At 34.7% G+C, this 14,432-nt stretch overlaps 1 protein-coding gene across 1 annotated transcript; it reads right to left on the minus strand.

The window, feature by feature from the left end:
* Positions 1-11,945: 11,945 nt before the first annotated feature.
* Positions 11,946-13,735, minus strand: LOC145052577 (protein BRASSINAZOLE-RESISTANT 1-like). The gene is made up of 2 exons (XM_079000413.1): positions 13,170-13,735; positions 11,946-12,814 (listed from the first exon to the last, which is right to left on the minus strand). The coding sequence occupies exons 1-2, from the start codon at positions 13,437-13,439 to the stop codon at positions 12,203-12,205; spliced, it is 882 nt and encodes a 293-aa protein (XP_078856539.1). The 5' UTR covers positions 13,440-13,735; the 3' UTR covers positions 11,946-12,202.
* Positions 13,736-14,432: the final 697 nt, after the last annotated feature.

Consider the following 14,432-nt stretch of genomic DNA (forward strand, 5'->3'; position numbering starts at 1 on the left):
ATCTTCATAGTTGAAAGGGATCGAGCTTTTGTCTTTCTTCTTTATAAGGGAATTATATGGATAGTTGATCCCTTGGTTATACGCAGGGTGTTGTATCTTTCTAACGACCAAGGACATACCATATCCAGGAAATCCATTCCTAGTACCATGCGATAGTCGTCCATCGGAACCACTATCAAGTCGATGGTCCCTTCCCATTCTGCAATCTTCATGGGTATTCCACAAGAAACTCCGAGGATCGGATTAGATGGAGAGTTGACAACCTTCAACCGACCTAACTCCTTTGTATAATGAATACCCAACTTCCTTGCTTCTTCCTCTGCGATGAAACTATGTGTTGCTCTAGAATCTACTAGCGCCTTAGTGTTCCTTGCATTCACTTTAACTTCGACGAACATGAGACTCCCTCCTTTATTTTCTTCCTTCTTAGAAGATTTTATCTCATCTTTCGATATTGAGTTCAGAAAACGCATTGAGCTTATTTGTGCTTCGTCTTCTTCTTCTTGCAAAACCATCGCATAGAAAGTCTTTTTCTTCGGACAGTCTCGGATCAAGTGAGGACCATCACACAAGTAGCACTTGATCTCCTTTTGCTCTTCTCTTCGGTTTCTTCCTTCGATTTCTTTTCCTTTAGTATTTAAAGGTTGGGGTGTGTTTTGTTTTGGTTCCGGTCCCGTCATAGTTTGTTCTCCCCTACTATTCTTCTTAACCGTGCTTTCTTTTCGAAATTCCATTAGATCTTCTGCCACGGCAATAGCTTCGTCAATGTCTTTGACATTTCTCCTCTTGAGCTCGTTGTAGGCCCAAGATTATAGTCCATCCATGAAATAGAAAAGTTTGTCCTTCTCCTGCATGTCGGGTAACTCTAGCATCAAGCTCGTGAACTTGACTATATAGTCTCGGATGGATCCCGTATGCTTTAGCCCACGAAGTTTCTTCATCGCTATGTCTTCAGCATTATGTGGGCAGAATTGTCTCTTGAGTTGCCTCTTGAATTCTTCCCATGTGTCTATGGTATATAATCCTTTTTCAATATCATCGTGCTTCCTTCGCCACCATAGAGCTGCACTCTCGCATAGATAAAGTATGGTTGTATCTACCTTTGTCTTGTCGTCCTTCACTTGACTAGCATTGAAGTAGCATTCCATCGACCAAAAGAATTCGTCAATTTCTTTGGGTTCGCGTTTACCTCCATACTTCAATGGTTTGGGTGCTTCTGTGTGCGGAAACGTTCTTGCAATGGTCCCTCCAGTGATTGTTGCCTTGCACAGGTTTACTTCGGCTTGTAATGCGTCTACCTTCTCACGGAACTCACTCCGCAGGGTGTTGATAAGTCCAAAGACTTCTTCCTTGATGACACGGATGGTCTCCTTCAATCCATCGCTCGTGTCACTTATCTCAGCAACGAATTGATCGACGGTATCCTTCCATTCAAGGATCTCACCGACGTTAATCTCTGTCCTTGTAAGCTTGTTTTCTAAGCTTGCCAAGGCATCTACCGATTGATCCCTCTTCTTGGACTTCCTTCCTTTCTCCTCGACGATAGGGGGAATGTTGAATACTTCACTTGCTGCTTCCATCGTAATGGTCTCTTGCTTGCTCAAAATTGGCTCTGATACCACGTGTCACGGGATGACTCTTTTAGACTAGTCAATACCGTGTGCCACTTAGTGCTTCTCCGACTAAGTCAGGCTAACTTCGACGATCTAGATGTACTAACGAACTTAAGAAGCAAGAGTTACGACAAGGGACACTTCAATAAAGCTTCTATTATATAACTCCACTTCTTTACAAGGCAACTTCTTGATGGTTTGGACAAATGAGTCCTCCCCCTATTTATAGGAACCTTACACCTCCTCAAATGGAAGTTTCTAGGTCCCGATCATTCATGACTAATCTAGACTCTTCCTGTTATATACATAGATTTTACAAGACTCTAGAATATGGTAGACTTGTATACGATGATCTAGAAATCTCTAAGTCGTCCTAACATTATCCAAATCATTCTTGTATGATCTAGCGTGTTCTAGATCCTTCCAAAGTCTTCTGGGTCGTTCTAGCTTCGTCTAGCATCCTCTTGATTATTCCGGATTGTTCTCCTTTGTTCCACGGACATCTACAATATTCTAGCATCTTCCAGGGTCTCGTAGAGCATTCCTGATCTCTCCGGAGACTTCTCGAATATACTTGATCGTTCCGGAGTTCTCTAGACGATCGTGGAATTTTCCAGAAACTTGGTCCGTGACAATACGCTTCTAATTTTCTTTCCGTTTCCGCCCGATTTGGGAGGAAAATAAATCTTCAAAATCCTTTCCTTTCCCTCACTTTCCTTCCGTTAATCAAACTCGGGAACACGGGTTTCCTTCGATATCCCTCACCTTCCCTCCTTTTCTCTCTTTAAGTATAACTCAGGAACAAGCTGTACAAGAATTTCGATCTGTAGTGACAACGACCGTCACCGCTAAAGGACCAACATGTCACCGCTATTGGTTCGTCGCTAATGCTCCATTGGCCGCCACTATTGCCTTCCGTCGCTGCTAACGGTGTGTCGCTGCTAATGCTCTTCGTCGCCACTAAAGGTGTCGCTCCTATTTATATGTATTTATTTTTATACATGCAAATACACATATACATACATAATACACATACAAAATACACATATACATACAAAAACACATACACATACAAAATACACATACATAGAATTGCACATACAAAAACACAGATACATAAAATACATTCAAACTACACATATACATACAAATACACATCCACATCTACAAACACAAAATACACATACAAATACACATCTCCAAAATCAAAATTCCGGCGAGAACAATGGTAATGGTGGTATACTCCAGCGAGAACGGTAGGGGATCTCAAAATTCCAGCAACCATCACAAATGCTAGAAATTTAGTAGGGAGAAGAGAAAAGGAAAAGAAAATGAGAAAATGGAGAAGAAGATGGGTGAAATTGCAAAGATTTCGATGAAGTCGACAATAGTGGGCAGAGAGAAGAAGGGAAAACACAGAAGATCGGGAAAGAAATTGAGAACGAAGAGGGTTTTATTGTCGACGACCTTTAGCGGAGACGAGTACTCGTTAGCGGCGACACGCTGGAGGGAAAACGTCGTTGGATCATCGCTTAAATCGTTGGATGGGATTGAAATGACACGGATCACTAGCATAAGCCTTTAGCGGCGACGGGCGCTCTTTGGCAGCGGCACACTGAAGTGAAAACATCATGAGATTTCTTATGTCCTACTAGTCGTTGGATCATCGCTTAAATTGCCTAAAAGGGTTGAAATGACATGGATCGCCAACATGAGCCTTTAGCGACGACGCCAAAAGCGGCGACGGACACTGTTAACGGCAACAAAAGATGCGTTTGTTTTTTGCGCCGCTAAAAGTGTCCATGGCCACTAAAGGCGTCGATGTTATTGCCGGTTATTTTTGTAGTGTGAGGACCTTTGTTGACAAATAAATTAGTCGCCGTAGATATCTATTATGTTTGTATAATATTTTTGGGGTTTGTTTTAGTATTTGATGAAATGTAATAAAAAGAAATGCAGCTCACAACTTAATGAACTAATTCATATAATAAAATAGATTGCTATATTTTATTGAAATATTTGGTTTGTTCGGAAGAAGAAATATAAAAATCATTCAAACGTTATTTGTTATGTATAATTAAATCCAAGTTGGAATATTTGTTATGTTATGGTTTTTTTTTTTAAAAACGACAAATATATTAAAATACACCTAAAATATTACACATATATCCACTGCGAGACTTGTATTCTCAACCTCAAGAAAGAAAGACAATATCAAATACCGCTGGGCTAGAAGTCCTTTGATGAATAATTGTTATGTATACCAATTATTTACCATGTATAATCACAAAACTAATTAAATTTATGTTGCTATACAAAAAAAAAATGTCATTCTATACAAATAAACGTTCGCCACATAAAGATTATCATTAATTAAAATTGCATACAAATGTCGTTCATATATATATATATATATATATATATATATATATATATATATATATATATATATATATATATATATATATATATATATATATATATATATATATATAGTTGAGATCCGTTGAGAACTCATACTTTCCCGAGAACCTGAGAACTAAAGGTAGAGCGCTAGATCAAAATTATCTCATAAAGGACATGATCGTCATCTTACCGATCTCATTTAATGTTTAATTTTTTTTATTGGAAATATTAATAAAAAATTCTAAAAATTAGCATAATAAATCAAATTTTGGATTTCTTTTTTAAATATAATTTTAGATTTTTTTAAAAAAATGGAGATTTTTTTATTTTTTTTTAGGTAAACATGAATTTTATAAAAAATTGAGGAAACTATTTTTTTTTTAAACTGCAATTTAAAAAACAAACTGCAAGTTTTTCAAAAAAAAGTTCAATTTTTCTAAAGAAAACTGCATTTTTTTTAAAAAAAATACAATTTTCTTAAAAAGAACTACATTTTTAAATAAAAAACTGCAATGTTGTTTTAAGAAAACTGCATTTAAAAAAAAAACAATTTTTTTAAAAAAACTGCATTTAAAATAAAAACTGCAATTTTTTTCAAAAAAACTGTATTTGTTTTAAAAAGTAAATTTTTAAAAATCAATAAAAATACTATAATATTCGTATGTAAATCATAAAACATCTCATTTTTATTAATTAATCTATAAACGTAATAGTACAAAAAAATTTATTCGATACAAAATAAAATATAAAATATAAAATATGCTGTAAATTTCAAAACGTTTTCATGTCTTCGTGTCAATATTTCCTTATTTTCTTCAATTTATCATTTTTCACATCTTCAATATTCACCACAATTGCTTCCAAATCTACCAAAAAAAACCGATTAATGCAAAAACACTCACAAAAATACATATGTGATCGGACCTCTGGCTGATTTATTAGGGCACGAAACTTCGAGAGGGAAGAATGACGCAACCACCGCGATGTTAATCAATCAATCATCGGAGAATCTTCAATGAAGGCGGTGGTTGTTAACAGAGGTAGGGTGGATGTTGGAGGGAGGAGGGAGCGGTGGACGAAGAGGGAGGATTTTGGTGAAGAACACGATACACGATACATTGAGAAAGAGAGAGTAATTGATATTTAAATTAACAATTAATTTGATCTTCTTAATTTTTTCATACCAGATTTACCCTTGTAGTCTTTTGCTAAAAACTTGATATACCATTAAATTTAGTCATATTTACAAAATATGCCACTAATCATCTAATATGTCCTAAAAATTGATCCAACGTTCCACTTTTAGTTTTTAAATGATCATTCATATATATATATATATATATATATATATATATATATATATATATATATATATATATATATATATATATATATATATATATATATATATACACACACACACTAGCCGTTTACCAGCGCCAACCGACGGGTGTAAATAGTTTTTTTTTTCATAAATTAGGTTCTACAGTCGAGTTTTTTTTTCCCGCAAATAATTTATTACATCTAAACAATTATCAATAAGAGTTATGTTAACATAAACGAAATCAATAAGAATTAAAAATAAAATTTTCAAATTTTTTATAAATGTACAGTTACACATGATTAATTGTGCATTATTAATCGTGCAACATTTTTTGTACACCACATTTGATGTATAGACTTCACTGTTGTTTAATTGTTCATTGCGCTTCATTAAGACTTTGTATTGGCACGTGATATTCCTCTAGATAATGTCACATAAAGTTGGTCATGCGATAAAACCGGAAAAAATGCCCACATTTGGAATTGTTTGTTCCTCAGCTTTATTGATTGTCGTCGCAAAACGTATCTAATTGGAAATTGTTTTCTCTTTAACATGAATGAGAATAAGTTATCTTCAGACGGACATAGACGAATATTTGGCAAAATCTAATACACTCTTAAGAGTCGCATTTGTAATATTCGTTAGAGACTTCTCCTGTAGACACATTTGTCCTATGTGTCATACTTTGACACTTACTTCTCTATTAGCTATTTGTCTTATTTTTTCCTTTCTTTGTTCGTAAGATATCATATTATATGTTTTTTTTGTAACAACTTTTTTCATATAATTGTTTGTTTTTCTTTTTCGCGCTACAATATTAATATTATTATAATAATTTAAACATATATACCCCTTATGTCTTTCAAACCAAATCTGATGAAATGGATTTTACCCCTTCCCTTGTGTCTTCATAAATTAAGAATAAAACAGAATCAACAAAAAACACAAACTTTTTCATATGATCGAGAGAGAAAAAGCACAAAAGTGAGTGAGTGAGAGAGAGATATATAACCTTCGTCATACATATAAGATGTAACCAAACAAACCCAATACAAAAAACAGTAAAAAAAATACAGTAAAAAGTTTTTTGCTTTTAGAACCTGTAATCACAAACATAATTATAGAAAGGGATTCTGGAGAGAGAGAGAGAGAGAGAGAGATCCTCAAGGGAGAAAGGAATTCTGAATCAAAACCTAGATTTCTAGAAATAAGGTTTTATCAAACACCGTAGAAATAGGGCTTTATCAAACATCGTAGAATGCAACCCAAGTTCTCGATATAGATTTTTCCATCAACGTATGGTGAGGAATTTGACCTTTTATAGCCCGGAACCATAGAAATATAGGTGAAAAAATGATACATAATGTTAGATATTCGAATTTGCACCATATTCTGAGTGAAATCAGGGTAAATGATGATGCTTACGACCTATTATACCCAAAACACCATATAAATCTTGTTCAAAAATGGTACCTCAGGTTATAGATTCGAAAATTGAAATCATGTCAAATGCTGAGAGAACATTAGCACGTCATTGGTTGTTTGAATGTTGGGGAAATATAGCGGTGGTGAACGGTGGTGTGATGAAGAGTGACGGTGGTGAACGTGGCTTTTTGGATGGCGCTGAAGCTTATGTGACGGAATAGTTTCCTGTTGGTGGGTTGTGATGTTTGAGATTAGGATTTCTAAAAGAGAGAAGCGAAAGGCGGAGGTGTTTATGCCGATTGTACAAGTGAGAAGTTGTATGATTTGATGCAGGTTAACAACATCAAGCAAATATAAAAACCGGAACCCAATATTATCCCCATCAATTATGTCGTCATTCTTTTAGAGAGATGGTCAGCGATGAGTGGATCGATATATGGTATTGACGACCAGAAAATAGAGAGAGAGAGAGAGAGAGAGAGAGAGAGAGAGAATGACAGTAGGTTTCAAGTGGGTCTAAGCGATGGTGCGATTGTCTTGACTCTTGAGTGGTTCAAGGTGTGTGCCTGACGGCTAATTAGGGTTATAGAGAATGAGAGATGGGTGGTGGTGGAACCGACAAGGTTTTTAGAGTGGCTAAAATAGAATTTGATTAGGGTTCCTCTTGCAGACGATGATAGAATGGTGGTGACGGCTGGTACAAGGCAAAAAAATCAGCCATTGATGATGATTAAATAGAAATGAATGGTGTTGTGGTGGATTTGATTGAGGGAAAGGGGAAGACAATTTGAATTAGTCAATCCATTTTAAATGAGTCTTGCATCGAGTAGCTTTAGAAAAAATAGGTGGAATATCTGTTGAATGAGCTGGAGGCCTATTTCTTCTTTTGACTTTTTCAGCTATCGACCAAATAATATTATATGCATAAACTGATTGTAAATATTGCAATAAGCCTTGTACCTCTTAAAATTCAGCAAAACATACTAAATGTTTATTAAGGTGTGTATGTGTGTGTGTGTGTATATATATATATATATATATATATATATATATATATATATATATATATATATATAGTCAGGTTCTTTTGAGAACCAAAAGATTTGTGAAAACTTGCGAACTCATAATTAACTCATCAGTCAGTTTTCAACACCAAAACACTAATCTTTCTTCAAATGGTGTGTCTAAGCCATATCTAGGCTCAAAAAAAAGATTTGACGATCTTTTTTTGGTTTTTTTTTTGTAGAGTAAATTACACGAATGGTCCCTGTGGTTTACGGTAATTGCATGTTTGGTTCCTAACTTGTTTTTTTAACTCGGAAGGTCCCTACAGTTTGTTTTTGTTACGCGCTTCGTCCTTGTCTAACCTAAAAAACTCTTTTGCCCTTGATTATTTTAATTTTTTTAAATAAACACACCCCTAACCCCACCCCCATCACCTTACCTTACCTACCCCACCGTTTTTCCTTATTTAAATAATAGTCTTTTTAGGTAAGACAGTGACCAAGCGCGTAATAAAAACAAACAGTAGGGACCAAGCGCATAACAAAATCAAACAATGGAGACTTCGAGTTAAAAAAATAATTATGGACCAAGTGCGCAAATTACCCCAAAATAAACAGTCATATGGACTGCGGTGGGCACAATCAACAACCATATGACTGTTGATGAGCAATCAATAGTCCATATGAGTGTTGAGTCCATATGACCGTTGATTATGCTCATCAGCAGTCCGTACAACTACTTATTGTGTATATATGAAAATTTCCAAAATAAATAAAAAAAAATTGTCAAATCTTTCCTTTTTTAGCATAGATATGGCTTAGATGCACCATTTGGAAAAGACTGGTGTTTTTGGTGGTGAAAAGTGATGAGTAGACACGTTTTCTTTTTAGTTCTCACAATAACTTCGTATATATGAGTATATATGAATAAGTGTATTCATTTATGAATACGTATATTCATATATGAATAAGTATGAGTATGCTTGTAAGTGATTATTCATATATGAATATAACGATTGGTGGCAGAGAATCAGAGATTGTGGCGTTAGTTGTGGTAGTAGTGATGGCGACGGTTGCGGTGACGGAGATGGTGGTAACAACGGTGGCGGAGGTAGTGGTGGAGGTGATGACAAGGATAGCATTGGCGGTGTCGATGGTGTTGGTAGTAGTGACGGTGACACTTGTGGTGGAGGCAGTGATGGAAAATGTGGTGGCGGTGACAAATGTGGTTATGATAGAGGTGACGGAGGAGAGAGGAAATGTAAGATTCATAGATGAATATATGTAAAATTATATTTACAAATGAATATTATCTCTCTCCATTTGCGCTAGGGAGAGATAATTCACACACACCATGATTATAATAAAAAAATATTTGTGCTAGGGAGAGATAATATTCACGCACATCTTGATCATAATAAAAAATATTCTGGATTATTTTGGAAAATTAAAACTTTCTTAATTGATTTTTTGATATTTTCATCATAAACAATAGTATTTTTAAAATTCTTGACTTTAGGAACTACCATATTCGATTTCTCATTTTAATAAATCTTTATTACTACAAAACTAAATATGAAGCACTACCAATGGAGCCCAGCCCAGCTGGAAAAGAGGTGTTGGGTTTATAACCATTGAGGGGCAGGTGGGGAGTTTGGCTCCCATTGGTGGCCACTCATGGAGAATTTTCCTTTGGAATCCCATTAAAAAGGGTGAGGCCCTGTAAATGAGCTCGAACCCATGCTTCCGTTGTAAAAGACGGAAAGGCTTCCGCTTGGTATTTGCCGTTCCAAAAAAAAAACACTACCACATTATAAATAAAACTTTATTGCTACGAACATGAATATGAAGCACTACATCAAGCATGCAAGATAAACATTTTTAACAAAACAAGTCAAATAGAATATAATCGTTTTGCATTTATATATATGCTGATTATTTGAAGTTAATATATGAAGCTTTAAATGAATATGAATCTATTAATCATCACCTTATTCATGTGGGTCAAAAGTGACTTGTAATGAAGTGAAAGGCTACCAATTAGTCAAATTAGTCGATATACTAAAAAGTCCTTTACTGTGTTCTTTAGATTCAAGTACAAAGTGGGTGTGTAGGGAAGTTGTTTGATGAAAGCTAGTGTTGATATTGATTGGTTTGTTACATATATGGAGATGGTTCCTCAAGTGTTGATCGGGAAATTTATCAGGAAAATTGTTTTAGTATATGGCAAATTAAGATGTGGTCATTGTTGAAAGAATTAGGTGTTTGGATTCCATTTATTAAGGAGATGCATATAAATGTGGATGTGATGATGTTTAAGCAACAAGAAAAAAAGGCTTACTTTACAATATTTTTATCGCTTTTAGACGAGTTTCTTTATGAGATTGTAGACAAAGAAAATGCAAAGGCTTGTATAGGCGTATAGCAAAGGTTGTATATGACCAAATAATTAACAAACAAGCTTTTGTTAAAGCGACCTTTGTTTCATTAAAAATGAATGTGGGTTCGATTTAAAGACCATTTAGATCAATTGAATTGTATCTTAATGAATTTAAAGAATGTTAAGGTATTGTTGGGTGTTTTGGACTCGAATGTTTGTTTAGGGTCTATAAAGGCGCCTTAAGATAATGAAATGAAGGTTGGAGTATGGAGTTTATGCTCTTGGGAGAGAAATGATATTAGGCTTGGTTGCAAAGTTTAGAGCTTTGAAAATGTTAGCTTCTAAGGGCTTTTACATGTATGTCAAAGAATATGGATGGTATTTCTCAACCAGTGGAATAGTGTGTTGATTTAATCAAGGTAAAAAAATATATGGGTTAAATATGAGATTAACAATTAGCCAAAAAGACCTTCGAATGAAATGATAGTAATATGATCCTTTCAAATTTGAGACTCAAGTTTCTTCGACTTATTTGACATTTCATACTATACTAGTTTTCAGTTTTTTAGTCTCTTCTAGATGGCTATTTTGTTTTATTCCTCTTGCTTTAATTTAAACTAGGAAAAAGTCCATGCGTTGCATGAGTTAGAAATAATTTAGTGTTTTCTAAAAAAAAATTGGCCAAAAAGCGACATTTTCAAAGTTTTCAAAAACATGTAAGAGGGAAGACTAACTCTAAAAGTGTATAGTAGGGTTCACTATTCATTGACCAAGGAATGACCAAATTTGTAATAACACGAAAAAAGGTATTGAAATGGAACAATGTTACAAAAAGGCAGGGACCAATTTGACAAATGGATATATTTCTAGGTGGAGACTGCACAATTGGATATACTTGTGGGTGGAGCTTGCATGAGTAAATATTAAAGGGACCAAAATTATGAAACCCCATAAAATGGTGTCAAAAACCTAAAGTCCTAAACATTCCTTGTTGTTGCATGCCATGAGCTTTAATATATATATATATATAATATCCACAAACACATTATCAAACTTTTGGATCATCAATTCATTTTCAATAATGATTAAATTGGATTTCTTTTAAATTTAATCATTACAACTTAAAGTTGTAACTTCAACACGTTTGAGAAAAATGTTTTCATTTTTCTATTACTCATTTCGAATAAAAAATTATTTTAATGTAAAGCATTTGAGAAAAATGAAATTTATTTTTTTATTACCCTTTCGAATAAAAAATTATTTTAAAATAAAAATTAGGGAACAGCATTCCATTCCCTAATGGGAATTGGTGTTGTTCCCTAATGGGAATTGGTGGCGGATATGATCCATAGTACCCCAACCCCGTTGCCATCCCTACCGCCATCATGATCCCATTATATTGGACAAGATCATGCACAACAATTAATTTATAAATTATTAAAATTAATTTACAAATTATTAAAAATCATGTAGTTGATGATGTGTTTTAAAAGGTCTCATGGTTTGCATGATTAGCTTACATGTGATTTCTAAGTGGGGTCTCATGGTCCCCTCCATATACTCCTTTGTACAAAATTGTCTTTTGACTTGATGCAATTAGTTCATATAACTTAAAAAGTATTTCTCTACCAAGAAGATCGCATTAATTACGAGATTACAAAAATTTATAAATAAACTATAAATAAACATCATACTTATACATTTCAATTATAAATTATAAACACACAGAATACTTAAACTAAGATATTAGATATCTATTCAATTGTTGTCGAATCACCCAACAAAATAACATGTGGTTGGTATTTTTGATAAATCTGTTATAAATGATCAATATTTGCACAAGAAAATAGAGGTGCTTCAATGGGGAAAGAAATTAATAAATAGAAACAGGAAGATACATACTACTACTACCCTCCATTTTTTTTTTTTAAATTAAAAGTTTCCATGAAACAAAGATCAAAAATCAGTAATTTAACATCAACACGAACTAGAAATAAATTAACTGATACACTAACCTCTAAATCTCTACATCTTCAAAACTCCATTAAAATCACTTAGCATTGCCACTTCCAAGGGTGAGTTCAAGATCATCCAAACCCACATCATGAATCCTTTCCCCTTCCCATGCATTCACTCCATTCCCAAATTCCAATTCCATTCCTTTCCCTTTTTCCATGGTGGAGATTTCCGGAGCCATTGGTCTCACAAGGTGGAAGGTGGGAGAACTGGGTCGACTCACCCATTGACAAGAATCAAGGGTGGAGCAACCGGATTCATCACATTCTGGGATAGTAAAGGGTGTGAAACGTTGATATCTAGTTGGGCTTGTGGGAGCAGAAGATGCAAAGTAGGGGAGATTGAAAGAGGGAATTGACTGTTTGGTGAATGATTCCCAGATTAGATGGTTGTTTTGGGGAGGTTTTGAAGTTGGGGAGGAGAGAGGTGGAGTTACAGGGGCGCTGTTTGATATGCGAAGAGGTGGGAGTGATGAAGGAATTGAGTCACGGAAGAAGGTGAAGGGGTGATGTGATGCGGATTGATTCATGTCGAAGTGTGATGGAGAAGGGAATGATGAAGAAGGTGGACTTGGTTTTCGAGAAGAACATGGAGTTGTGTTGGTTGATGTGCTTCCGATTTCAATGGCGGGTGGTGGCTTGCATCCCTGCAGATTCAGATCGAAATGAAAACCATTAGATTGAACAAGTTAAACTGGTCGATCTACACTTTAAAACCCTAGAACGTACAATTATAGAAAGCATTCTACATGAACAGAATCATATACTTGAAATTTCCAACCATTTTCATAAATTAAACAAGGGGAACAAAACGACTGATTTGATCTGGAATTTAAGAGGGAAATTTGAAAAGTAAAACTGAAAAGGGCGACCGATAGTTCATAAAAACCCTAGATCTAACCAATGGACATAAATGCAGATCGATGATGATCAATCGATCGACTAAAAGATGATTTTACACCATAATAAAGTTGTTTTTGGAGAATATTTGATTTGTTTTACCTTGCGAAAGGTGGTGCCATCAGGAAGAACAACCCAACCAGCTTCTTTACAAAGAGCTTTCAAAACCTCGTTGTTATCGCAATGTTTCGGCAAATCGTAGTTGCCCTGTGCTCTGAGTCCATTATAGATATTCGCCGCAATTGCTCTCCTCCGCCTCTCCCTCCGCCGGTTATTTTCCCTCTCTCTCCACGATGGTTTCCTCCTCCCTCCTCCACCACCTCCACCTCCTTCCGCCACCGTCATCGACGACGATCCCCCCTCCCACATCATCTCGTAACAACAATCACACACAATCTGTCTTTCTCTATATATATGTTTGATTGAGTGTGGGGAAAAGAATGTTGTAAAATGTGTGTAGTTTTGCACGAAGAATTTGCCTCTCCTCCGCCGCCCTCTCTGTGTGTTTTCCGGCGATGTGTTGTAATTGTGTGTGATGTGTGAATGTGTTGACGTAAAAGCACTGAAATACTGAAAAGAGGGCGAGAATCATGTAATGCAGAAACAGGAGGAACTTTACTGTCTGCTCAATGATTTCAAATAATTGGGGCCGTTGATCTCATATGGGATTGCTGATTATTCATGTGTACACCGTTAAAAGATGTGCATGTTATGTACAGTATCCAAATTACAAGAAGACAATAAAATAAAGGGATCAAATGGCAATATCGTGTAACTAAATAACTTTATACACTCGAATGTTAAATAATTGAATGTATATTTATGCAATTATTTTACTTCCTTTATTGAAGTATGAAATAAGATATTTTGTACAGATTATATAATTTGTTTGTTGTTACAAATATTTAATTTGCATATATATATATACATTAATAACATACCATAATTATTGTGTAAATCATTGAAGGAAAAACATTATTACATAAATCTATAATAAATGCATTTATTTTCAATATTGATAACAAAATAAAAGTATTAGTAACATTATTATATATAATTCATTATAAAACTCAATAATTCAATTTGTAATTATATAAGCTTAAAATAATGAATATGTGTACAAATCTATTCTGGAAGGTAACTAACTGTTGAGTTTGTTCTCATTTGGTCAATTTCCTTTTTTTGTATCCAATATACCATCGAACTTGTTATTTGTGTTCACCATAACCCTGTTGACCGGCTATCACATGTAATAGTCGGTCAAAGGGTTATGGTGAACACAAACAACAAGTTCGATGGTATATTAGGTATAAAAAAAAAAGGAAATTAACCAAATGAGAACAAACTCAACAGTTGGTTACCCTC

This window comes from Lactuca serriola, chromosome 5 (assembly GCF_051521515.1).
Source record: "Lactuca serriola cultivar US96UC23 chromosome 5, Lser_US96UC23_V15, whole genome shotgun sequence".
NCBI classification, from domain to species: Eukaryota; Viridiplantae; Streptophyta; class Magnoliopsida; order Asterales; family Asteraceae; genus Lactuca; species Lactuca serriola.

What these genes read in the sequence shown, in the direction of transcription:
- LOC145052577 (XM_079000413.1), bottom strand. Translation starts at nt 13,439, where the DNA reads ATGATGTGGGAGGGGGGATCGTCGTCGATGACGGTGGCGGAAGGAGGT. An exon ending in ATGGCACCACCTTTCGCAAG is followed by an intron (nt 12,815 to 13,169) that starts GTAAAACAAATC and finishes CTGAATCTGCAG; the next exon opens with GGATGCAAGCCACCACCCGC.